Source organism: Neofelis nebulosa, chromosome 1 (genome assembly GCF_028018385.1).
Source record: "Neofelis nebulosa isolate mNeoNeb1 chromosome 1, mNeoNeb1.pri, whole genome shotgun sequence".
NCBI lineage: Eukaryota > Metazoa > Chordata > Mammalia > Carnivora > Felidae > Neofelis > Neofelis nebulosa.
Window position 1 is genome coordinate 222,022,595 of NC_080782.1, and position 25,765 is coordinate 222,048,359.

Below are 25,765 nucleotides of genomic sequence, written 5' to 3' on the forward strand. Positions count from 1 at the left end.
ATGGTTTTAAATCATTTTTTATTTTTAGTCACATTTATCCCCATAATGAACCATTTTGTTAAAGACTAGAAAAGTGATGGCAAAATGCACCAATTAATGAGGAATATAGAAATATTTCTGAAAATTAATCTCAAAATGTTCCCCCAAAGTAACATTTGTATGATCAAAATTACTGCAAAGCATAAAAAGGTATTTCAAGTAGTACTTCAAAAATAATTTTAAACAGAGATAACTTACATGCAAATTTGGTTTTTAAGTTAATGAGGTGGAAAAATCTATCATATTTTAAATGTTATTTTTATTTAAAAGTGCTTACACCCCAAAAACTTCACTAATAAAATCATTTAGATTTCTAAAATATCAAATGCAATAACTCCAAACAGGTTGAGAGCAGTTTTTATTGATTTTATGAAGATAAGTAGATTTACTCTATATTCTGCCACAAAATACCATATTCATTTCAAAGGTGTTACTACATTTTTTCTAATTAAACAGCATGCATCAATTGATAATGGCGAAAAAAAATCTACACTTGTGTGTGTGTATATATATATATATATATATATATAATGAGATTGCAATGAAAATCCTTTCTTAAAAAAAATTTTAATGTTTATTTATTATCGAGAGAGAGAGACAGAGCATGAGCATGAGCATGGGAGGGGCAGAAAGAGGGGGAGACACAGAATCCGAAGCAAGCTCCAGGCTCTGAGCTGTCAGCACAGTGCCCAATGTAGGGCTGGAACTCACAAACTGCAAGACATGACCTGAGCCGAAGTCGGACGACTGAGCCACCCAGGCGCCCCGAAAAATAATCCTTAACATACCAATGGAAGTTAAATCATTTGTACTTAAAATCACTTAGCATTGTTCATGCAAAAGTACTATTTAGAAAAATCTGTAAGGATGTTCAAATTATACATTATGAAATTTAGAGAACTGTATTCTTCAAAGAAAAATCTCATACTTACCTAGTTTATTATTTAAAAATTACAGAACATATCAAGCAATAAAGTAAACTTACAGGTGCAGTATTTTGACTTTAAGCAGTGGTAAAAAGAAACTAGAAATTCTTAAGCAGAAGAGATCTAAAGCACTGGTAAGTTTGATATTCATTTACTGAAACTGCTTTCAAAAAAAATGGCAAATAGAGCATTGTTACTTAAGGGCTCATCTTCATTTCTAAATTTCTCTGTATTAAGATTTCATAAAAAGACCTCACAAAAAAGGATTATGAACCTCTCCATAACATTGTTTGTATGCATAAACTGGAAGCAACAAATAAATTTAGTTCAGAGAACTGACAATCAAGTATTCTAGAAAGCAAGTTAAAAAATTATTTTTCAGTTAGGCTAAAAAGAAATGTATGTCCACACCTTCCAATTACTGCATTATTTTATTTATTCATTCAACAATTATACTTCTGAACATATACCAGATGCTATTACATGAGAATGCTATACAAAAATTTCAGCAAACAAGTACTGAGCTGCCATTATGTGCTCTTTATGTTTTTTAGCCACTGATCTTTCTTAGTTACTTTATGATAGCTGGTATTAACAAGTACCTTAGCCATCAACTCAACACTAAATTATTGAACTCTTGAAACTTAGGCTTCTTAAGATTTAAAAAGCATTATCTTAAAAAGAAAATTAGTTTTTAATCATTCAATTGTTTTACTGCTGTTGACTAGGTTGAGTCATCAGTTAACCTTGGGTAACTGGAAAACTAAACCCAAGGCAATAAGGCAAGTATCTCTGCTTTGGTCTAATGCATGTTAAAACTTCTCATCAAAAATATTAGCCTTTTATCGGCTAGGTTTTCAGATCTGATAAATTTTCCTCCAAAATGAAAGCTAATGCGTGCTTTCTACTTCGATTAAAAAAAAAAAAAAAAGATCAGGAAAAGGAGGTAATTCTTTTCTTCCTCCCACCCCATAAAGAGCTCAGAAGGTGCTTTTCCTTACAAACGCCTCCTTGTCCCTGACAAAGCAACCAAGCAAGTCAAGGCAGACCAAGAAATTCCTAAAGCTTCAACAGATCGTAACCAGCGAAACAAAGATTTGCCAAAGTTCTTCCTTCACTTCCACTGTTTCTGCAAAGACCACCACTTTCTAGATTTAAAAAAAAAGACCACTGCAGGAATGCTGGCTGCATACCAATATATAAAACTGCAAACGCAGAACTAGATGCCTACTATTACCAAAGGATGGCCTTAGTCAGAGGATAACTAATGACAAGAACCAACACTTTAGCAGTCACTCCCTCGCAAACGACAGACAATAAAGATGTCTCTTGCTAACCTGAGGGTAGCGGTGAGGCATCTCCCTCTTTCCCCTTCTATTAATAACCAGCCTTCTTCCTTTCTGAATCAATCCATCAGACAACCTCCTTAGGAGAGTTGATGGTCAGTCTTCCGAGACAAAGATCATGGGTGTAGCTCTCTGGCACCCAAGGAATCAGTGTTAAGGCAGCAGAGCCCTCACAATGACGAAGAAACCAAAGCTTGGGATCTCCCCCGCCCCACCAGAACCACCATTCATCACTCTCTCTAGCCAGGGCTGAGACTCAGCCCAAGAAAACCTCTCCCTTTCAGGTAAGTGAGGAAGGCACCAGGTGTATTCCCTCCGACCCCTCTTCGCCTCCATTGCTCCCTCAGGACCCCTCCACACCTGGAGCCGCTAAGTAAGTTTCCAACCTCCAAGAAGCCCAGTCCTAGCCACACACAAGATGGCAGCGGAACACCTACCGGAGGAAACAGCTGCGCCACCACTCCAACGATGCTGGCCTCTCGACTGCAGATATCCCCATTGGCCCAGCCAGAGAGCGCGAGACAAGCCGAGAGCACTGACAGCCAATCGGGAGGCGGCGCGATTCGGCGCCGCCGCGCTGCCGGCGATAAGCGCGGGGATCCTCAGAGGTGTGGACCCAGTAGGGTGTCCAACCAATGGGCTCCTGGCCGAGTAGGGGGAGCTTTCGGTGAACGACTCCTCCCTTTTAGGATTAGCGTTAGGAAGGCCTGGACGAAAGAGATTGGGCGGTCCTCCTTCCCCGCCTGAGGCGAGGCGGGACAGTTGTTGCAGAGGTGAGGTCTAGTAAATGGTGAAGTACTTCCTGGCTTGGGAGCATCTGGGGTCGTGGGATTTGGTGGCGTGGAGTCGGCGAAGAGCCTGACCCGCGGGGAAACCCAGCCTCGCCAACGGAGCGGGCCCAGCGCAGCCTTCAGGTCTGGCGGGCGGAATAAAGCAGTGGAGCCAGTGGAGCCGAGGCACGGCCTTGGGTGGCCCCCTGACAGCTCCTTTGGCCTGAGACCTGGGAACGCGGCGGAACCCTCGGCCGAGTGGACCCCAGCCCTTGCAACCTCCTTTTTTCTTTTACCCACCTGCAGTCCCAGGCTGTAGGAGGGACCGCGGGCATTTTGAGTTCTCAACCCCCATTTCAGTTTCTGTTTCCGAGTGCACACCTTAATGTGAGGTGACTCCTAAGCAGCTGGGAACCAGAGGCTGTAAAAGGGACTGCAGAAAAACGGACTGCAGTATAAAATCCAGAAGCAGAATATGAAGGTTTAACCACTGACCCATTTCACAGGTAAGACTTACACGAGCCCTAAATAAGTAGAAATCAGTTGTCCAAGATCACGTAATTGAGATCAGATCCTAAAGGCACCTGACTCTCATCAACCACAACCCAATAAGTAATTACCCATTAAGTAAAATAAGGAACAGTGGCTAATGAACTGTGCTCCTCATTATGTGGAAACCTGCAGTGAGTTCTGTATGAGGCCAAGAGGTAACTTCCAAAAGGTAGAGTGGAATAATCAAACAAACAAACAAAAAAAAAACAGGCTCTGAAATCATCCTGCCTAGTTCCTTATTTTTTGTCGCTGTCACCGTGTGACACACTTTAGCATCCTCTTCAAAAACGTGCATGCTGGTTTTCTCTCCTGATTGTTATGCAGATTAAGTCAAGTATGTAGAAGTGTGCCTGACACATGGTTTATACTCAATAAACTTTATTACTGTCATCATAATTAAGAAATGAGAAATAGAGAAATGGTCACAGTTTCATAAACAGCCTGTTTTTCAAAACCAAGGCAACCATAAGTTGAAGCAAAATAGAGTGATTTAACTTTTCTTCTTTATGTTCGATATTTTGCAAATTTTCTTCACTAAACATGCTTTTTACTGTTCAGTAATTTTTAAAATTTCACAAGGTATGAACAACAGCGGTGAGAGCTTTTCTTTTTTTTTTTTAATTTTTTTTTTTTCAACATTTTTTATTTGGCTTTTCTTTAAAAAACTATTAGTCTGCTTGTGTACTGTAGGTGGAAATAGGAGTTGGTAGAACCTTTTTAGAGAGGAGTTTGGCAGTGTGCTCCAAAAGCCTGTAAAACGGACTTTTAATACTTAAGTTTTACATTAAGTACACTATTAACATTCTCCGTTTGCAAAATTAGAACCTTACAGATAGCACAATCCCTGAGTTTCCCTTCACTACCCCATACTAAACACTTTGGTGCAGAGCCTTCAAGTCTTTTTTTATACTTAATATTCTCTATACGTTCATGTATGCATTTGTAGTTTTTCAAAAATGGTGATAGTGGCATACTCTATCATTTTGTAGCTTTATTCATTTGACAGTGTTTTTGAAGTCTATACACGTTATTTATAGCTTATAATTTATGCCTCATTTTTTATGCATGCTGGGTAGTGTTTTAGTGTATGGCTGAATTGTTCTGTTAATGTAAAATATTTATTTTTGTCTCTTACTGGTTTTTTTATATTAAGTCATATCTTGTTTGATAGGTACTATATAGCACATTTTATTTGCCATTCTCTTTTTGATGGACATTGGTTGTTCCCAGTTTTTCACCTTATAGACAATGCTGCAGGGAAATCCTGGTATGTATTATCTTGTGTACATGTGCTATTTCTCAAGGATATATACCTAAAAGTGGGATTGCTTGGTTTTAAGTTATGAACATTTTTAATTTTAATTGGTCTTGACAAATTTGTCTTCAAAATACCTCTACTAATTTACACATCCCAAAAAAGGTTTTGAAAGTTCAATTTTCCTACAGTCTAGACCAACACGATGGGGTGCCGGGGTGGCTCAGTCGGTTGAGTGACTTTTGCTAAGGTCATGATCTCAGGGTTCGTGGGTTCGAGGCCCTCATCAGGCTCTGTGCTGATGACAGCTCAGAACCTGGAGCCTGCTTCTGATTCTGTTCTTTCTCTCTGCCCCTTCCCTGGTCATACTCTGTCCATCTCTTTTTCTCACTCTCTCTCAAAAATAAACATTAAAAAAAATTTTTTTTAGAACAACACAAGATACTGTCTTTGTCCATGTGATGAGTGAAATTAATAATCAATTTTTAAAAAAAGTTTTCATTCTCTGATTACTAAGTAAGGTTGCAGTATCTATTCATGTTTATTCACCTATAATTTATGTAAATTTCTATAATTTATTTTAAAAATTACTCATTTTTCTGTTGACTCATCTTTTTCTTAATGGCTTAAAGAGTTTTTTATGTGTCCTAGATACCATGTATCCTATACAATTTTTAAAAATTTCTTCGGTGTCAGAGCACCTGAGTGGCTTAGTCGGCTAAGCTTCCGACTTTGGCTCAGGTCATGATCTCACGGTTCATGAGCTTGAGCCCTGCGTCAGGCTCTGTGCTGACCAGCTCAGGGCCTGGAGCCTGCTTTGGATTGTGTCTCCCTCTCTCTCTGCCACTTGCCTTCTCACACACTCTCTCTCTCTCTCAAAAATAAATAACATTAAAAAAATAAATAAAATTTTCTTCAATGTCTCTGGCTATGTACCCTTTTTGTTACTATTGTTAAAATAGATTACAAGTCTTTTCTCTCAGCTCTTTCCTTGTCTTTTAACTTTATTTTGTTTTTGTTTATTCTACAGGTAGATCTTGTTTTCCTTTAAAATCTTTAGGTGTTTTTTTTATCTTATGCATTTGTCACAGACATCAGTACAATAGTGAATAAGAGCAGTGGTGGCAAGTGTCCTCATCCTTGTGCCTAACTTTAATAAAAATGCTTCTAAGGTTTCATCATTAAGTATGATGTTCCTTGCTAGGTTTTAGTAGAGAGTATTTATCGGCCTAAAGAAGTTCTCTTTTATTGGTAGTTTGCTAAGAGTCCCCCATCTCCCAGCCTCCAGAATAGTTGCTGACTTTCATTGAATTGTTTTGTTTTCTGCATCTCAGATGTTGGTTTTTCCATTCATATGATAATGTAGGAATTTACATTGATAAACTTTCCAATGTTAAACTTTTTAGGTATTCCTAGGATAAATTTTATTTTGGTAATATACTTTACTGGGTATATTTTTACTTAACTATATTTGCTTCTATACCCCTAAGTGCTTTTGACCTTGAATTTCTTACATGCCAAGGTTATACTAATGTTAAAAAAAAAAAAAAAAAAAAAGTTAAGTGGCTTCCCATATATTTCCTGCCCTGGAACAGTTCGTATATGATAGAAATTATTCATTCCTTGAAAGTTTTGTAGAATACATCTATAAAACTTAACAGACCTGGTATAATGGAGATGAGGTGGAAATACGTGGTGTGTAGCTCTGGTAAGATCTTTCACTGTTGTTTTAGCTTTTTTATACTTTTGCCTCTAACTGCTGGGATTTCTGCTTCTTGAGCCTATTTGGTATTAAGTCAGTAATTTCAGTTAGATACACGTGTGAATTGTTCTGTCAGTGTAAAATATTTATCTTTGTCTCTTCTATTGGTTTTCATATTAAATTCTATTTTGTTTGATACGAATATTTCTTAAATTTGCTGGTATATCTTTTTTCACATAGTGTTATTTCAAGCTTTTGATGACATTTTGTGTAATTTAAGTGGGTCTCTTATTTTAAAATATCATAACTAGGCTTTGCTTGCAATCCAGTTTGAGAGTCCTTTAGTAAGTAAGATTAACACAGTCACCTTTTTTGTGATTAACAATTTGGCCTTTTTCTTGTCCTCTTATTTACCGTACTTCTCTTTGTATCTTTTGTATCTTATTTTTCCATTTCTATTTAAAAAAAATTTTTTTAATGTTTATTTTTGAGAGAGCGCACGTGAGTGGGGGAGGAGGAGAGAGAGGGAGACACAGAATCTGAAGCAGGCTCCAGGCTCTGAGCTATTTGCACAGAGCCAGATGTGGGACTCGAACCCACAAACTGGGAGATCATGACCCGAGCTGAAGTCAGACGCTTAACCAACTGAGCCACCCAGGTGCCCCTCCATTTCTTTTTTTTTTTTTTTTTTTTTTTTTAATGTTTGTCTATTTTTGAGAGAGAGAGGGAGAGCCAGGAAGGGGCAGAGAGAGAAGGAGACACAGAATCTGAAACAGGCTCCAGGCTCTGAGCTGTCAGCACAGAGACCAACGTGGGGCTCAAACCCATGAATCATGAGATCATGACCTGAGCTGAAGTTGGATGCTCAACCAACTGAGCCACCCAGGCGCCCCTCCCATTTCCATTTTCTAATTGAGGTTGGCCCCAAGTTTTCTATGTTCTACATGTTTTTTAAAATATATTATTACCTCTAGGGGTGCCTGGGTGGCTCAGTTGAGCGCCCAACTTAGACTCAGGTCATGATCTTGCAGTTTGTGAGTTCGAGCCCCGCATTGGGCTCTGTGCTGCCAGCTCAGAGCCTGAAGCCTGCTTCAAATTCTGTGTCTCCCTCTCTGTCTGCCCCTGCCCTGCTTACACACACACACACTCACACGCGCGCGCGCGCACACTCTCAAAAGTAAATAAACATTAAAAAAATTTTTTATTTAAATTCTTTGACCCATCTTGAATTTATTTAAAAATATATATATATTACCTTTATATTTTCAGCATAGTTCTTAAATTTATATTTTCCTAACAAGATCCAAATTTAATTAGTATTAATATTCTCCCTATGAAGAAGAACTTGACATGCTTCTACTTTACTTTCTCTACTTTTGCAGTCATCCCCTCCCACCCCCCTTCTATAAAAGAATACAACTTCCTATGGCTATTTCTATCATTTTTGTTTCACTTATTATTAAAACCCATTTTTAATCTGTCTTTAGCATTAATGTGTTTTAGTCATTTGCTAATTATTGCTTCTTATACCTCAGTGTAGGTTAGTTTTTTTAATCAACTATGGTACTTCTTTATTTCTTTCAGAGAGTCTCTATTTGGCTTTTTTAATGTCTATAAAAGTCTCTTTTTTTAACCTTCTCTGTTGAAGTATAGCTTGGGTGAAATGGCATTCTGGGCTCAGACTTATTTTGCCTTAACTTACTGCCTCTGACATTTCTGGTAAGAAGTCTGATTACCAGTATGATAAGTGTTTCTTTTAGATAATCTAGATTTTCTGGAAGCTTCTAAGACTTTGTCTTTATTCTTGATATTTCAAAGTTTATCCACAGTTTGTCTAGTAGTGTGTATTTTATCCTGCTTGGTACCCAGTGGACCCTTAGTGAGCTTATATGTTTTCCAGTTTTGAGAAATTCTTGGTCATTATTGCCTTTTCTTCATTCTCTCTGTTTTATTCCTCTTATTTCCTCTGCGTTCTGAGTGAATTACTCAACTCAGTCTTCCAGCTTACTACTGGCTCTTCATCTGAGTTTATGCTGTTATTCAATTATCTATTGAGTTTATTCAACAACTATTTTTATATCCAAGATACCTAATTGGTTATTTTTCAAAATTGTGTTATTTCATGGATGAGATTTCCTTCTTTAGCTCTTTGAGGACATTAAATGCAATAACATTTAATTTTTTTAACATTTTTTAAAAAGTTGTTTTGTGTTTATTTTTGAGAGAGAAAGAGTGTGAGCAGGGGAAGGGCAGTGAGAGAGGGAGACACAGAATCTGAAGCAGGCTCCAGGCTCTAGGCTCTGAGCTGTCAGCACAGAGCCAGATGCAGGGCTTTAACTCAAGAACTACGAGATCATGACCTGAGCTGAAGTCAGACGCTCAACTGACTTACTGAGCCTCCCAGGTGCCCCTTTAATGTTTATTTTTGAGAGAGAGAGAGAGAGACAGACACCAAGACAGAATCTGAAGCAGGTTCCAAGCTCTTAGCTGTTTGCACAGAACCCGAAGTGGGGCTCAAACTCCCAAGCCATGAGATCATGATGCTTAACAAACTGAGTCACCCAGGTGCCTTAATAGCATTTGTTTTAAAATTATTTTCAGGATGCTCTGTTTTCCTCTTGACGATAAGCCCATCTTTCGGTGAGCTGGTTAAGTCTCTTTTTGATGGTGTAGCTTTCCTTGGGTATTTGATGACTCTGAGTTGTGCATTCATCTTCTCTGAGAGGATTTGCTGTGTTACGATGGTGGTTGGCATTATCTCTTCAGCTTCCCATCTGTTTCTTTTCCCTAGGGAGGTCTCACAGACTTGGTCTATAGAAAATTCCCTCTTTGTCTTTAGCATGACTATATTTTTTAATTTTAAAAAATCTGACATTTGGGTTTGGTGTGGGAGTGGGAGCAGAATTTATCATATGTTGATTAATATCTTGAGACTGAGAATTATTGATCGCTTTTTGACCTATTAGTTCCATCTCTAAGTGTATTCCTTGAGGAAATAATCAGAGATATGCATAAAGTATATTTCAGCATTTATCATTTTGAAAAAATGGGAATAATCTAAATCCCCAATATAGAGGTTTATTTACAGTACTAATTAATAATTTATTAAAATTTAATTACTAAAAGTTTTGAGTGTACTATAATATGTGGTTTATTGACCAAAGTACATTATACAGCCACTTAAAAGTCATATTATAGAAAAATATTAACGAGGGGGAAAAGTGCAAGATATGTTACCAGTAGAAGGTTATTAAGAAATTGTATACACTAAAATCCAAAATTTATTTTTAAAGTATATATACTGAAAGAATAATAATAATTGCTAGTGTTTATTGAGTCCTTTGTATGTGCCAGGCACCATTCTAAGTAACTCTTATCCTCACAACATGCCTTTGAGGTAATTAGCGCTATTATCCCCATTTTAAAAGTTTTTATAAAGTATTTATTAAAAATTTAAAAAGTTAAAAAAGTAAATGGGGCACCTGGGTGGCTCAGTTGGTTAAGTGTCCGACTTTGGCTCCAGTCACAATCTCGTGGTTTATGAGTTCAAGCCCTGTGTCGGGCTCTGTGCTGACAGCTCAGAGCCTGGAGCCTGCTTCTGATTCTCCTGTCTCCTGTCTCCTGTCTCCTGTCTCTGCCCCTCCCATGCTTATGCTCTGTCTCTCTGTCTCTCAATAATAAATAAACATTTAAAAAAAAGTTAAAAGTTAAGTAAAAAAATGGGGATAGTTTATGTTAACTGACAGTATTTTAAATATGGGTGGTACTTGATTTCTCTGTAATTTCATAATTTTGATATTTTACACATTTTTCCAGTTAATATGTATTCTTGTTTCTATAATAGTTTATGCTATTTTAAAAGATACAGGCATTATTATAACAGTCTTTTTTTTCTTATATATATTTTATTCTTTACAAATATATACCAATCTTTGTTGTTTTCTTTACAGAATGTTTCATGCATCCATGGACCAAAAGATGGAGTTGGTTTTTGTTTTTAAAAAAGATATTGTCAATGATCTGATATGACTATAAATACTTGCTTGATGAAATTGCATGGACTTGTCATCAGGTTGGACTAGCGGTCATTTTTCAAAGTTTCTTCAACCACAGTTACATTTGAAAATTCAAGTATCCAAGAACATTGGGCTTAGAATGCCATAATGATGTGTTTTCTCTGAGAACTACAAATTTCATAGATACCACAGTTGGATTCCAGTTATATTCTCCTATCAAAGTGATTTCAGTCCATTGATAAAGTTAATTTTGAAGACTTTTGTTTATAAACAACACCAAAAGATGGGAGAAAAAAATGGTACGTTTGGAAAACCATTGTTAAACGTTATGTTTAAAAGTATGTAGACTACTTAATTTAGCCAAATTGTGGAATTTTCAAGGTTTTTCACTGCAAGTGACGGTTCTACATTTGAAGGAATTTAGGACTTATTCTCATGTAGCCAACATTTTGATAGTTGATAATTAATTGTGTATCTGTAAAGCTAAGTCAGTTCTTTAATGTACTTTTGTAAAATTATTCTTTACTTTTTAGAACACTTTTAGATTTACTTTTTAAAGAAAAATTGAGAGGATAGTACAGAAAGTTCCCATATCTTCTACATCCACTTTTACTGATGATTAACATCTTATTTTTGTCTGGTACATTTGTTACAATTAATGAACCATTATTATTAACTGAGGTCCATAGTTTATTCATATTTCCTTAGTTCTTACTTGATGTCTTTTTCTGTTCCAGTATCCCACATTGTATTTACTTGTCATATCTCCATAGGGCCCTCTTAGATATAACAGTTGCTCAGACTTGTTTTTTATTTTGTAGTATTTTGTATCTAAGTATTTTGTAGGATACCCCTCTATTGGAATTATTGTTTTATTTATTTTTCTCATGATTAGACTGGGGTTACGAGTTTTGGGAAGAAGACCATAGTGGTAAAGTGCCATTTTTACCACATTATGCCAAGAGTACATGATATCAACATGCTTTCTCTCTTATTGATACTGAGCTTGATCACCTGGCTGACATAGTGTTATGTCAGACATAGTGTTATGTTTCTCCGCTGTAAATTACTTTTTTCTCTCCCTTTGCTTCCCTGCTGTACTTTTGATAGGAAATCCCCATATATAGTTCATATTCAAGGAATGGGGATTATGCTCCCCATCTTTGAGAATGGAATATCTACATTAATTATTGGGAATTCTTCTCCAAGGGAGATTTAGCTCCTTTCTCCCATTTATGTATTTATTCAGTCATTTATTTATATCAGTATAAAGTCACAGGTACTTCTGCATTCAGTCTATTGTGATATGTTGCTTTGGTTGAAATGTATAAAGAAAATGAAACTTCACACAGACAAAAAGTTGAAAAAAGGAAGAGTATTAATAGCCTTTCAGCTAATTGTGGACTTTTTTTTGGATACAACTATAAAACTCAACAAGTAGTTACTCCTTCCAGGTCAGTTGTAGTGTGAAATTTGAACACATATCTGTGAGTTTTTTAACACTCTGTTACAGAAAATCTATTGCACGTTGAATAGGTGTTTTATGATGATATAATATGCATTGGCCACTTGGAAAATATTGGTTCAATGAATCATGCAGATTTTCCAGATATTGACACATTTCATCATACAATATTAAAAAAATCACATTTGTTAATATTGCTACCCATTTCCTTGAAAAGTGATTAATTATTGAGAAGCTATCAGGCTTACCAGGGCACATGTAAAGTTTACAAATTTCCAATTTTAACTTGGTAGTGTGAATTTTATCATTAGCAACAAATGCTGTCAATATTGAACTTCAGCTGGTAGGCTCACTTTTTTTTTTTTTTTTTTTTTTTTTTTTTTCAAGAAAATGTGTGTTAAACACCCAAGTCTAAAAATACTGTAATTGGGGCGCCTGGGTGGCGCAGTCGGTTAAGCGTCCGACTTCAGCCAGGTCACGATCTCGCGGTCCGTGAGTTCGAGCCCCGCGTCAGGCTCTGGGCTGATGGCTCGGAGCCTGGAGCCTGTTTCCGATTCTGTGTCTCCCTCTCTCTCTGCCCCTCCCCCGTTCATGCTCTGTCTCTCTCTGTCCCAAAAATAAATAAAAAAACGTTGGAAAAAAATTTAAAAAAAAATAAAAATAAAAATACTATAATTTTTATTAGTACTTTTAAGTAAAAATAGTTTTCCATGAAAAAAATTAGCTGGTTTGGCCTGTAATTCAAACAGTCTCACTAGTGCTTTTGCTTGAGACAGCCATTGTACTGTGGTAACCATTTATATTGCTTTATTAAGGATATTCTTAAGTGAAATTGATGGTGAAAAATATACTGGTACTATACTAGAAAATTTACTGGTAGCTTGGTGCCATCCCCTTGATTCATGCTAAGACATACTGACTTTTACTCACCAATGCTTTTGTACCATCAGTTAAAGTCATTCTAGAAAAAAAAAGAGAGCAAATAATGTCTTTTTTTTATTCATTAAATTTTTAACATCTATTCATTTTTGATAGAGACAGAGTGGGAGTGGGGAGGGGCAGAGAGAGAGGGAGACACAGAATCCAAAGCAGGCTCTGGGCTCTGAGCTGTCAACACAGAGCCTAACATGGGGCTTGAACCCACAGACCATGAGATCATGACCTGAGCTGAAGGCAGATGCTCAACTGGCTGGGCCACGCAGGTGCCCCAACTCCTTAAATCCTTTAAAACTCCATTGAAAAGCATTGTAGAATATATAAGTAAATATTCTATATCAATAAATAGATATAATAAGATTAACTGTAAGATTCAATGGAATAATGCCAACGTTATAAAAATTCATATACATATTCAACACAACTTGAAAATAAAGCTCCATGGGTGCTCGGGTAGCTCAGTCAGTTAAGTGTCATCTCTTGGTTTCGGCTCAGGTCGTGATCTCAGGGTTCATGAGGTCCAGCCCCGCTTCAAGCTCATGCCAATGGCACGAAGCATGCTTGGGATTCTCTCTCTCCCTCTCTCTCTCTCTCTCTGCCCCTCCCATGCTTGCACCCTTCTTTCTCTCAAAACAAATAAACTTAAAAAAAAAAAAAAAAAAGGAAAGAAAAGAAAACGCCAGTATGGGGAACTCTAAACTGACTCTAAAATTTAAGCCATGAAGTGTCTGAAAAAGAATGGGTAAGTGTATGCACTTCATCTACAAGATACTTAAAAATCTCTAAATTAAAAAGTGTACTTGCAGAGGTGCCTGGGTAGCTCAGTTGGTTAAGCGGCCGACCAAGAGCAAATAATGTCTTAGTATTACTATTAAAATAATTTGACCTAGCATATTCTCTGAAAGGATTTGGGGACCCCAAGGGCTCATAGATCACACTTTGCTAATCACAGACTCAGAGACATCATAGAGATCCTCTAGACCAATGCCCTGAAGCACCTCCAGGGATATATGTGTGTGTGTGTGTGTGTAGGGATGGATATATATATATGTATATGTGTGTGTGTGTGTGTGTATATATATATATCCTATTATCAGTGTACTTCGTTAGTACTCCAAAAACAGGTGTCTAGCAAATAACTCATCTAGCTGTGATTCTTGAGTATTGCCTTTTTACATAGACAGTGTATGTCAAGGGAGATTGAGAGACACAATATAATGTAAGTATATAATTTGTCTTTCTTCTTTCCAAAGCAACTATACTTCCCACTTAGTGATTATGTCCCTGCAATAGTCATATCTAGCTAAGGGAGCAAGTTAGGACAAACAGTAGAATAATGAGATGGTATTCTTCATTTCTATAGGCAAGTAGCAATATTAGTATACTGATTTGATTTTCAATTCAAGGATTTATTCCTCGTGTTTTCTAGTGCAATATACTGAAATATTTACAGTATTAGATTATAATCTCAAACATACATACAGTACAAAGAAAAGGAGCAAGAAACCAAAATTATTTACATTGTGGTAAACATCTAGATGGCATACAGTTGAAATGAAATGACTCAATTATTTCTCCATGTGATATTCATTTAGCCTCTTCAAAAAAGTTATTAACTGGATCTGTTAATCTCATTTTTCAGATAAACCAGTTACCTTTTTTTTCTTAATATTACTGTGGTTAAAAATTCCCATACTGAGAAGACAAAAATGATCAAGAGGGAAGACATGAGGAATAAGAACCATTTAAATGAGAATTAAAACTAGCCATATGAAATAATGATACCATAAAGAACAATATCAAAAACCCAGAATAAATAAATATGAATTTCTAAATTACTTTCGTTTATTATACAAGCAGACAGTTTCAGTATTTTCTGATTGGCTTTATTTTCTTAAATTCTATTTCCAGTGTCCATTAATCCGTTCTAAAACTAATAATGTACCCTGTTCACTTTTCAGATAATTTGTTTTAAGTATTTCCTATCAGAATAACTTGGTATCATGAATTGACATTTTGAACACAGTTTTAAATGATAGTCACTGGAAAACAAATTCAGATGAATCCTAATTGTGGTCTTTTCAACATCACTAAGCAGTGATGCTGCTGGCTTTCTCAGGCCAGGTGAGAGTTGTAGATGATTCCAGAAGATTATAATGCTACTAGAAGCTATTTCTAAGTATCTTTCAAAATCCTTTCCGTCTAGATGTCCACCTCAGATAAAGATAAATCCCTAGTGTGGAGTATTAACTCATTCATGAAAAGAAACATAGTAACAACCAATTAAGTGCTTTCACGAATAGTTTTGTCTAAAAGCAGTGATTTTTGTTGGTGATCTCTCAGTGAAAAAATGATTTTAAGGATTCTGGGAAGGTCCTTCACAAGATACTTTTCCCTCTTAGCTAAATGATATCTAAAGTTCCACAAGTAGAGATTAATTTCTTGTGCTTAAGACTATGTCCCCTGTTAAATTACAGTAATTTCTCGATAAAGGCCACATGCTTATCTGCACATCAACTCCGTGAGCTAGATGCTATCACTATTCCCATTTTATAGATGTGGTCACACAGCTTAATGGCTGCTAGTGCTGGGATTCAAACACAAATGCATCTGAACTCCAAAGCCCAGATTGTTAATCACCACTTCTGTTCTTCCACTGACTCCTGATATGCTATTCTCCTGGGTTTTCCTTCCACCTGCTTGCTCCTTCTTGATCTCCCTGATTCTTGTTTCTTATACTTATGCCTTATATATAGAAAATCCTCTTCTCTGGGCGCCTGGGTGGCTCAGTCAGTTAAGCGTCTGACTTCAGCTCAGGTCATGATCTCACGGTTTGTGGGTTTGAGCCGCATGTCAGGCTCTGTCCTGACAACTCAGAGCCTGCAGCCTGCTTCGGATTCTGTGTCTCCCTCTCTCTCTGCCCCTCCCCCACTCGTGTTCTGTCTCTCTGTCTCTCTCAAATATAAGTAAACATTAAAAAAAAAAAAACTCCTCATTGTATACATTGTCCTTAATTACATCTACTCAAGCATTTGTGTACCATTTACTCCAGAATTTGTATAACTGGACCAGATCTTACTCTGGAGCCTGTATACCCAGTGTACTTGCCCTACTTAAATTTCTCACTTGTCTTCTGTCTTTATTCCCTATCTCAATGAATACTATTACTGTGCATATGGTTGCCCAAGTCAAAAACTTAGAAATCACTCTTGACTCTTCCCTCTTTTCCCTGCCACCTGAGTGACCTTTTAAGAAACTAATCACATATAAGATGCTTAAACCTTTTGAGTGGCTCCCATAGGCTTTTGTATAAAACTCAAGTGAAAGGCTCTCCATGGCATGGCTTCTCCTGCCTCTAATACCTCTTTCTTCATCCTTTGTGTCCTCTCACATTGCATTTGTTTAAAATCTTGTCTCAGCTGTCCTATGGGGAGTTAAAAGTAGGCTTGGTCTTGGAGGCATCAGGCCAAAGTGTCAACAGGGAAACAACACCCCTTCTGAGACTGCGATGGTGGCAGCATCCCTAATTAGCCAGAGATCCCCTTTGGGTAAGGTGACTTTGCCAGGGAGATTTGGGACTATGAGGCCTAAGCCTTTATGACTCTTCTCACCCCACTGCTGAACCTAGAGATGTAGGTTTAATTTTTATTAAGGAAAATATATTTTTTGTAAGCTTACTAGGCTCTCTGCTTATTAATCCTCCTAATGGCTTCTCAAGTGACCTTTCTAAAGTGCAATAATCATGTCTCTCTGTTCTTTAAGGCCCTGTTAATTTTGAACATTTTATATGTTTTTACATTTAACATTTTAACAAATAAATTTTAACATTTTAGGTATTTTTGTTACTTTTAAACGTGGTGTGGGTGTGAGATTTGGCTTTTGCCAGTTTAATTGTATTTCTCATATTTCTGTGTTCAGCTTTCAAAGAATTATTTCCTCTAGGAAATTTTTTTTTTATATAAACTCTACCCCCAACATGCAGCTTGAACTCACAACCCCATGATCAAGAGTTGCATGCTCTACCAACTGAGCCAGCCAGGCACTTCTCTCTAGGAATTTATGACTAAGGTGTTCATTTGCTGGGCATATGAAATATTGGTTCATCTATATAGCTATCTATAAAAAGTATAAACATTATTTTGGCTTCATATAATTATTTAAAAATTATAAAAGACATTTAAAAACGTTATTGTTAGACATTTAGTTACTTCACCAATTCTTGAGATGTTTCATTCTAAAACCATTTCCATACTCAGTGGAGGTTATATCCCTGAAACTTTTAAAATGCTTATACATACATCTACCACCAGCCTAGAATGAAGCCATTCCTTCTGTTTTCCAGGGACACCAGAAATAGTACCATTAAAGTTTTCAACATATTTTTATGTTAGAAATGAGTAAGATATTTAGGTCATATTCTTTGCTATTCTTTATAAAGAAACAGTGATAAAAATCTTTTTCCTCAAGGAAAAAAATAGACCAATTAAATCTTGACGTTATTTAGAAACCATGTGGATTCTCTATAACACATGCCTTGGGGAAATTACAGTCTATTTTTATTGAGCTCTTAAGCTATTCACTTTTATTATAGGTGATGCAAAAACTTTCTGGATGGAGCTGGAAGATGATGGAAAAGTGGACTCCATCTTTGAACAAGTGCAAAATGTGTTACAATCACTGAAACAAAAGATTAAAGATGGGTCTGCCACAAATAAAGGTATGAAGCACAAAAAACTTTTAATACATTTAATGTTAAATGTTACACACTGGCAGTATAATACAGTGCTGTTTCCACTATGTTTCTTTTGTTATCTAAGAGCCTATCAGTTCTGTTTGCTTTGTGTGTGTTTGTACTCTGCTTCGACAAAAACATGCTTTTGCCATATGCCATAGACATTTTGTAAAAGTGGGTGAAAATGATTACTTTGAATGTTAGCTACTGAGTTTATCTCTTTTTCTGTCAGGCTCCCTTGTTTTCCCCAGATTTTATCTTTGCTTTCTCTTTATATCTCTTTTTGAGGGGTGATGGGTATTGCAAAAGTAATATCTGCTCATTGTACAACGTTTAGTACCAATAGAAAAATATAACAAAAATTATCCACCACCCCATTACTCAGAGACACCTAATGTTTTTTAAGAATGCGAAAGTACATGTAACGATATTTTGCCTGCTTTAATCAGAACTTGCCTTCTATTTCAGCAGTCAGTTCTGTCAGCCAAGTTTGTATTTTTTCTGTTTCTTTGTTTTCAACCCTGGTTGGTTGTAGAACAGAAGACTTTTAGGTAGAAATTTACTTCTTTCCTTCAGGACATAAGATATTCAAGCAAATTTTCATTTGGACTCTTCTTAATACTTTGTGGATGTTTTTATGACATTAATCTTTTGTTTGCTTGTCCAAACAGTAGCACTGTTTTTCATTTTAATGTTCCTTCTCATTCCTTCATGAGTCAGATATATCTAGTTTTGAATCCATTTCTAACAACTCCTAGCTGAATGACCTGGAATAAATAGTTTAACTCCTAAGCTTCAATTTCTGTTTCTAATGCAGGTAATCATAAGAATCTCTCAGAGGAGTTAATGAAGATTAAGATAAAGTACATAAATTATTTAGCACAGTAGCTGGCACAATGAAAATGATGCTGCTGCTGCTGGTTTTCATGCATTTTTCCTTTCCTTAACAGAATACATCCAAGCAATGATTCTAGTGAATGAAGCAACCATAAGTAACAATTCAACATTGATAAAGGGTATGTGCATTAATAATCCCAATTTTGAGTATTCTGTTATTTTCTTGACTTGATGCAGGCTTAATTGAGTTCAGATTATGTGAGATTACCTAAAGATAATTTAATATAAAATGTAAGACCTATACTGGTAAATTATATAAATCAGTGTCCCTATTAAATAAAAAGTCCTACCCATCCAGCGATAGGAAATGCACACTCTTCTAAGCCTCTTAGGAAATGAACAAATGTATCTCTTCTTCAAAAAATTCTAAGACCCCAGACTACTGTAAACCCACCTTGTGTGAAAAACAATACTAGAAAGGTATATTCTGGCATAGATAAGTTAGTGTAAAATTTTTTTATTTCTAGATTATTAGACCATTAGTCTTGCAGACTCTAAACAAATTAGGTTTCGGAGGAATTGATCAAAGATACTGTACCAGAACTAGGAATATAAAATTAAAAAGTTGTTTTATCAGAATCACTCTCCTATAAGTCTTAGTCTATCTCAAATTTCCTAAAATATTGAGAAGGTACTTTACTGGATTTTAATGCTGCTAAATATTATTAACAAATTATAATTTAACTTACATAATTTGGGGTCTTAAGGTTTTAAATCTCTGAAAATATAGCCTAGCATCATGAGTCTATTTTAAAGAAACCTTTTTCTTATTCAAAAGTATTCTCAATTTCAGTAGCTAATGTATAGTTTTAGAAGAGTAGTTTCTTTTTTTTTTTTTATGTTTATTTATTTTTGAGACAGAGAGAGACAGAGCATGAACGGGGGAGGGTCAGAGAGAGAGGGAGACACAGAATCTGAAGCAGGCTCCAGGCTCTGAGCTGTCAGCACAGAGCCCGACACGGGGCTTGAACCCATGAACCGCAAGATCATGACCTGAGCTGAAGTCGGAGGCTTAACCGACTGAGCCACCCAGGCACCCCAAGAGTAGTTTCTTTAAGAAAACAACCTTACTCAGTATCTTTCAGTAGCACTTGGAATCAACATACTTGAGAGATCACACTAGTTTTGCAAGAAGAGGCTTTTAAATGCAGGAGGTGGTAAGAGGAACTAATTCTAAAACAATTTATTTCTCACTAACAAAGTAAATTGGGTTTTGGTTTTTTTGTGATAATTTTATCAATAGAAATATTGAATTATACAATTTTGTATTTTTATATAGTTCCTCTGAAATGTAATGAATTTATCAAAAGTATATATTTGCCAGTGGTATAGAGCAATATTTGTAAGTAAGGAATTGGGGAGTTATGTAATTGACATTGTTGGCAAAATAAAGATTAAAAACTTTCTAGTAATAAAGTTTCATGTTAGTATTTACTTTTTAAAAAACATTGAAACTGGGAAAGACAAAAGGACTTCATGTTAAGGTCAAAACAAGGTATCCCATATCCAACTTGAGTCCCAAACCACAGATTACCTTTATTTTCTTTGTTTGTGTCTAACTGTAGATATGTGCTATGTCCCCAAACAAAAGATTGGATACTGTTTCCTTGAGAGGAGTTATTATTTCCCCTTTCCTCCCTTATCTGATGATTAATTTTAAAATCTCCACGTTTGGGGGCTCCTGGGTGGCTTAGTTGGTTAAGCATCTGATTTTGGCTCAGGTCATGATCTCATGGTACTTGAGTTCAAGCCCCGCATCAGGTTTTCTGCTGTTAACACAGAGCCCGCTTCAGATTCTCTGTCCCCATCTCTCTCTGCCCCTCCTTGCTGGTTTGTTCTCTCTCTCTCTCAAAATAAATAAAATCTCCATGTTTCAGTAAGTTTTATTTTTAATTGTTTATATACATTTATTCTATTCATATTTGTTAGTATGGATTTTTATGATTTATGCAAAGAAATTAGTTGGGAAAAATCAGAAATGCTTAAATTGTAAAACTTAATTTTAATCAGGTATTATAGCTCTTTTCAACTATCAGATTTTAAACCTTTCTTTATCTTGATAATTAAAGAGGGATAATTGTTTTTCAGATAGCCAAGTAGTGGCCTCATGTTATAACTTAAACTATTCTTTTATTTACTTAAAGTTTTTTCCTTTTTTTTTTTTTTTTAATGTTTGTTTATTTTGAGAGAGAGCGTGAGCAAGGAAGAGGCAGAGAGTGAGAGAGGGAGAATCCCAAGGAGGCTCCCTGCTGCCAGCACAAAGCCCTATGAGGGACTTGAGCCCATGAACTGTGAATTCATGACCTGAGCTGAAACCAAGAGTTGGACACTTTACCAACTGAGTCACCCAGGTGCCCCAAACTTTTTCTTCTTAATAAGATTGATCTGCAGTAAAAGACCAATGTAAGTTAATAACCTGAAGCAAGATGAGAATCCCTTTTTTTCTTAAAGGTCCTCAATGCATAGGAAAAAACATGTTTAAAAAATATCTTTAAACCAAACATAGAATTTTCTACATAACCATTTTTCAAAATAAGAACAGGGAATCCATAACTTTTTTCACTAAATACACAGCTTACTTCTATTATTATAGTCATGTTAGAGAGTAAATATAGATGAAGTAGAAAAAACACAAGATAGAGGATGAAATTAAATGCAGGAGCACCTGGGTGGCTCAGTTGGTTAAGCATCCGGCTTAAGCTCAGGTCCTGATCTTGCAGTTCATGGACTCAAGCCCTGTGTTGGGCTCTGTGCTGACAGCTCTGAGCCTGTAACCTGCATCGGATTCTGTCTGTCTGTCTGTTTGTCTGTCTATCTGTCTCTCTCTCTCTCTCTCTCTCTCTCTCTCTCTCTGCCCCTCCCCCACTCATACTCTGTCTGTCTCAAAAATGAGTCAATGTTAAAAAAAATTTTTTTTAAATAAAAAGAAATTAAGTGAAGAAAGATACAGGAAAGACTAAGTAATATGAAAAGACAAGTGGAAGTACAAAAAGAGGTACCCAAATACCCCACCCTCCAAAAATATAGATAGCAGTGGGAACAATGAGAAAGCAAAAGATAACATAAATTTTCCATTTTGTGACCTTTTATAGTACGAGCTATGTTATTTTTCTATAAAATACAGGCAGAAATAAGGATACTCGATGTTTACCTTAAAGGTTGATTAAAATTCAAATAAAGTTCAGGGCAAACTAGATTTTCTCCAGTAGAAGTATCTTCTACCCTAAGTCTTTTACTTGATCATATCTTATTTTGTCAATATTTTTGAAAATATTCACACCTGATTTTTTAATTTAATCTTGATATTTTCATGTTTGCAGATTTAAGGGCGCCATGTATCTCTAATCAATAAAGATATTATTTAGATATTAGAGTAGATGATTCTTAACTTGATATACTTAATACTCATGTTTGTATTTTTTTCATGTAGATCATACATCGGTGATCCAGAATGAACAGGAAAACAAATCAGGTTCATTGCCTTCTACATCATATGAAGACTCCTTTCCAGAAGACTGTACATTTCTGTATGTATATAGGTTAAATTTTTTTTATGTTGTCAATGCTTTCATTTCCAGAAAGAGAATTATTCTTTCTAATCATTTGACATAAGAATAGATAAAATATATAAAAAAAATTTTTCCCATCAACTTGAAAAGTCATAAATTTTAGTATTTTATGTAGGATAAAGGTTCATGAGTCTCTTAACAAGGTATTTACTTGTTAATATCCCTAGGTAATCAAGTCTTTGAATAAAATTTAGCTTAAGATGTCTTTGTATATAGGGGCACGGGGGTTCAGTTGGTTGAGCATCTGACTCGAATCATCTCAGTTCATGTCTTGATCTCAGGATCAAGAGTTCAAGCCCCGTGTTGGACCTGAAGCCTACTTTAAAAAAAAAAAAAAAGGTGTCTTTGTGTATGTTATTAATATACTAAAAGCTACCAAGTTGGCAATTTTTTTAACTAAAAAATTATTTTTCCTGGAGTATTTTTTTTTTTTTAAGGATTTTATTTTTAAGTAATCTCTACTCCCAATGTGGGGCTTAAACTCAGCCCTGAGATCAAAAGTCACATGCACTACTGCCTGAACCAGCAGTCCTAGATTATTTCTTTTAAAGTGGAGGGTAACAGTATTTTTTTTTTAAGTTTATTTATTTTGAGAAAGAGAGGGATACATGAACCATGAAATCATGACCTGAGTTGAAATCAAGAGTCAGATGCTCAACCACCTGAGCCACCCAGGTGCTCCAAACAGTATTTCTTTCAGTACCAATTCAGCTTTTCAAATACTTAAATGGCTCTAAATTACTTAGGGGAGAATAGGCTAAATTTTTCTGACTGTTTCTTTCTCCTTTTACCATTTCAGTAAAGATTCCTTAGCATAAAGTAGAATCGTATGAAAGGAAATCTGACATTGTGACACATAATCTTTATTTTTAGGAGGTAACACCTATACTAAAACCTTTAAGAAGTAGTTTAAAGGAAGTTCCTGAAAGTATTTTGTGCTACACCAGGGAACAATTTCAAAAACAAAAGTGTCTTTATAAAGAAAGTTCTTAAGTTAATTGCCTTATTTTGTTTGTCTTTTCAGCTACATATTAAATTGACAAAAAAAAAAAAAAATTGTCAGTGTAGAATTTTTTTTTTTTTATGCTTATTTATTTTGAGAGGGAAAGACAGAGCATGAGCAGGGGAGGAGCAGAGAGGGAGGGAGTGAGGTAGAGAGAATTCCAAACAGGCTGCCCTGCCAGCACAGAACCTGGTGCAGAGTTCACTCTCACAAACCATGAGATTGTGACTTGAGTCAAAATCAAAAGTTGGACACTTAACCAGCTGAGCCACCCAGGCTCCCCTAGAATTCTTTTTGTTGTTTTTTTAGGGTTTATGAGTGTTACAGATTGACTATTTTGCATATGATTTGCATTTGCAAATACTAGAGATGTCATTACAGTTTGATACTTATTTATTTTTTAAATTTTTTAATGTTTATTTATTTTTGACAGAGACAGAGATAGAATGTGAGTGGGTTAGGGGCAGAGAGAGAGCGAGACACAGAATCCAAAGCAGGCTCCAGGCTCCGAGCTGTCAGCACAGAGCCTGATGCGGGGCTCGAACTCATGAGCTGTGAGATCATGACCCGAGCTAAAGTCGGATGCTCAACCGACTGAGCCACCCAGGCGCCCCGTTTGATACTTATTTTAAAATACTTTCAGAGGGGGTGCCTGGGTGGCTTGGTGGGTTAAGCATCCGACTTCAGCTCAGGTCACGATCTCGCGGTCTGTGAGTTCGAGCCCCGCGTTGGGCTCTGGCTGATGGCTCAGAGCCTGGAGCCTGCTTCCGATTCTATGTCCCTCTCTCTCTGCCCTTCCCCCGTTCATGCTCTGTCTCTCTCTGTCTCAAAAATAAATAAACGTTAAAAAAAATTAAAAAAAAAAAAATACTCTCAGAGAAAGCCAGAAATCCTGGTCTTCTGATCTACAAAATTTCATTACCTTGTAAAAACAAGTTCAATCACTTTAAATCACTAAAATACAAGATTCTTTTTCATATAAATTACCACCAAAACTCTCTCATTTTCTATTTATTTCATTAAAATTTTTATTTCAAACATAAATGCAAGAGTTGGTTTATTCTTTTATTTATTTATTTATTTATTTATTTAGTTTAAGTTTATTTATTTAGAGAGAGCAAGAGCAAGTGCAAGTAGGGGCAGGGAGAGAGAGAGAGAGAGAGAGAGAGAGGGAGAATCCTAAGCAGGCTCCTCTAGGTCAGTGCAAAGCCCATTGAGAGGCTCTAATTCACAAAACTGAGATCATGACCTGAGCCAAAATCAAGAGTCAACCTATAGGAAAAAAAAAACCACATTGGTAGAAGAATTAACAATTGCATCAAGAGACCAAATAAGCATAGAAAAAAAATAACATTTTTATGTATTTGTAAGAATGTGGGGTATTGTTAAGTCAGTAAGTCAGAAGTCATCCAGTAAAAGAAAGACTTGTTATACAGTAAATGACTCTGGAACAATTGGATATTATTTAGAAAATTTAAGTTAGATCTTCATGGCACATCAGAATAAATTCCAGATGAAACTGGACTCCCAATTCATGGAAAAATTAATTAAAAATGAGAATCCTAAAAAATAATCATAGTAATAATAAAGATTAGATGTCTTCCCATGACATTATGTATCACCAATTTACTCATTACATTATTTACACTTTATTATATATACTTAGTTCTTTGTCTAAAATGTAAACTCCTTGAGATCGCAGAGCTTTTCATCATTACTTCTGTAGCACCTGGTGCATAGCAGGCACTCAAAAAATCTGATGGAAGAATGAATAAGTGAATGAACAAACAAACCCCTGATAGGAAATTGGAGAAAACATATGAACAGACAGTTAACCATAAGGGAAAAACCAGTAAACATGAAATTATGTTCAATCTCTCTATTCCTAGAGAAAAACATTAAGGAGGTAATAAAGTACTGTTTTTCATTTATCAAATCGGTTAAAATTTTTAGAATAATCAATTGATCAACACTCATACTGTATAAATTGATCTGGCCTTTTTGAGAATCGGTTTGGTTAGCCTGTATTGGTTAAAATGTGTGTACCTCCTAGTGCCATGATTGTGGTCTCTAAATGTTATTGCTCATTAAGTGGAACCATAGTCCTTTGGAGAAATGGCTAACTCCAGACCTGGGGCATCTTGTGACAGAAAGCAAGAAGGCTATCAAAGACTACCAAGTGTGTTAGAAAGATAGGAGCAAACTTGAAAGAGCTCCCACTGACCAAAAAATGGCACAATTTGGATATCAAAAGGAATAATCACTGTGATTGATTTAAACACATTAAATACTTAAAAACCCATTTTAAATTTTAAAAATAACATTTTAAAAGTCACTGGGGGTGCCTGGGTGGCTCAGTTGGTTAAATGTTCGACTTCCGGCTCAGGTCATGGTCTTACAGTTCATGAGTTCAAGCCCCACGTTGGGCTCTGTGCTGGCAGCTTGAAGCCTGGCACTTGCTTCGGATTCTGTCTCCCTCTCTCTCTGCCCTTCACCTGCTCATGCTCTCTCTTTCTCTCTCTCTCTCAAAAATAAATAAACATTAAACAAAATTTAA

The 25,765-nt window shown here is 36.0% G+C and overlaps 2 protein-coding genes across 19 annotated transcripts in view; one reads left to right on the forward strand and one right to left on the reverse strand.

Annotated features, from left to right (window-relative positions):
- The window catches only part of CAB39L (calcium binding protein 39 like), a 131,446-nt gene extending 128,566 nt beyond the window's left edge, over positions 1–2,880 (reverse strand). For 5 of the 13 annotated variants that reach the window (XM_058685929.1, XM_058685950.1, XM_058685979.1 and 2 more), the window contains exon 1: positions 2,749–2,855. The gene's annotated coding sequence lies outside the window, so the exon portion shown is untranslated. Of the gene's footprint in view, positions 1–2,302; positions 2,638–2,748 lie in introns of those variants that run through there. The other 8 variants (XM_058685986.1, XM_058685922.1, XM_058685939.1 and 5 more) reach the window with 6 other exon arrangements.
- An 89-nt stretch (positions 2,881–2,969) lies between these two features.
- SETDB2 (SET domain bifurcated histone lysine methyltransferase 2) overlaps positions 2,970–25,765 on the forward strand; it is an 89,374-nt gene continuing 66,578 nt past the window's right edge. For 2 of the 6 annotated variants that reach the window (XM_058685887.1, XM_058685850.1), the window contains exons 1-6: positions 2,973–3,587; positions 4,805–4,900; positions 10,541–10,905; positions 17,599–17,724; positions 18,690–18,755; positions 22,067–22,163. In XM_058685887.1, the coding sequence (XP_058541870.1) occupies positions 10,890–10,905; positions 17,599–17,724; positions 18,690–18,755; positions 22,067–22,163 (305 nt within the window). In that variant the 5' untranslated portion in view covers positions 2,973–3,587; positions 4,805–4,900; positions 10,541–10,889. Of the gene's footprint in view, positions 3,588–4,804; positions 4,901–10,540; positions 10,906–17,598; positions 17,725–18,689; positions 18,756–22,066; positions 22,164–25,765 lie in introns of all 6 variants that reach the window. The other 4 variants (XM_058685829.1, XM_058685862.1, XM_058685838.1 and 1 more) reach the window with 4 other exon arrangements.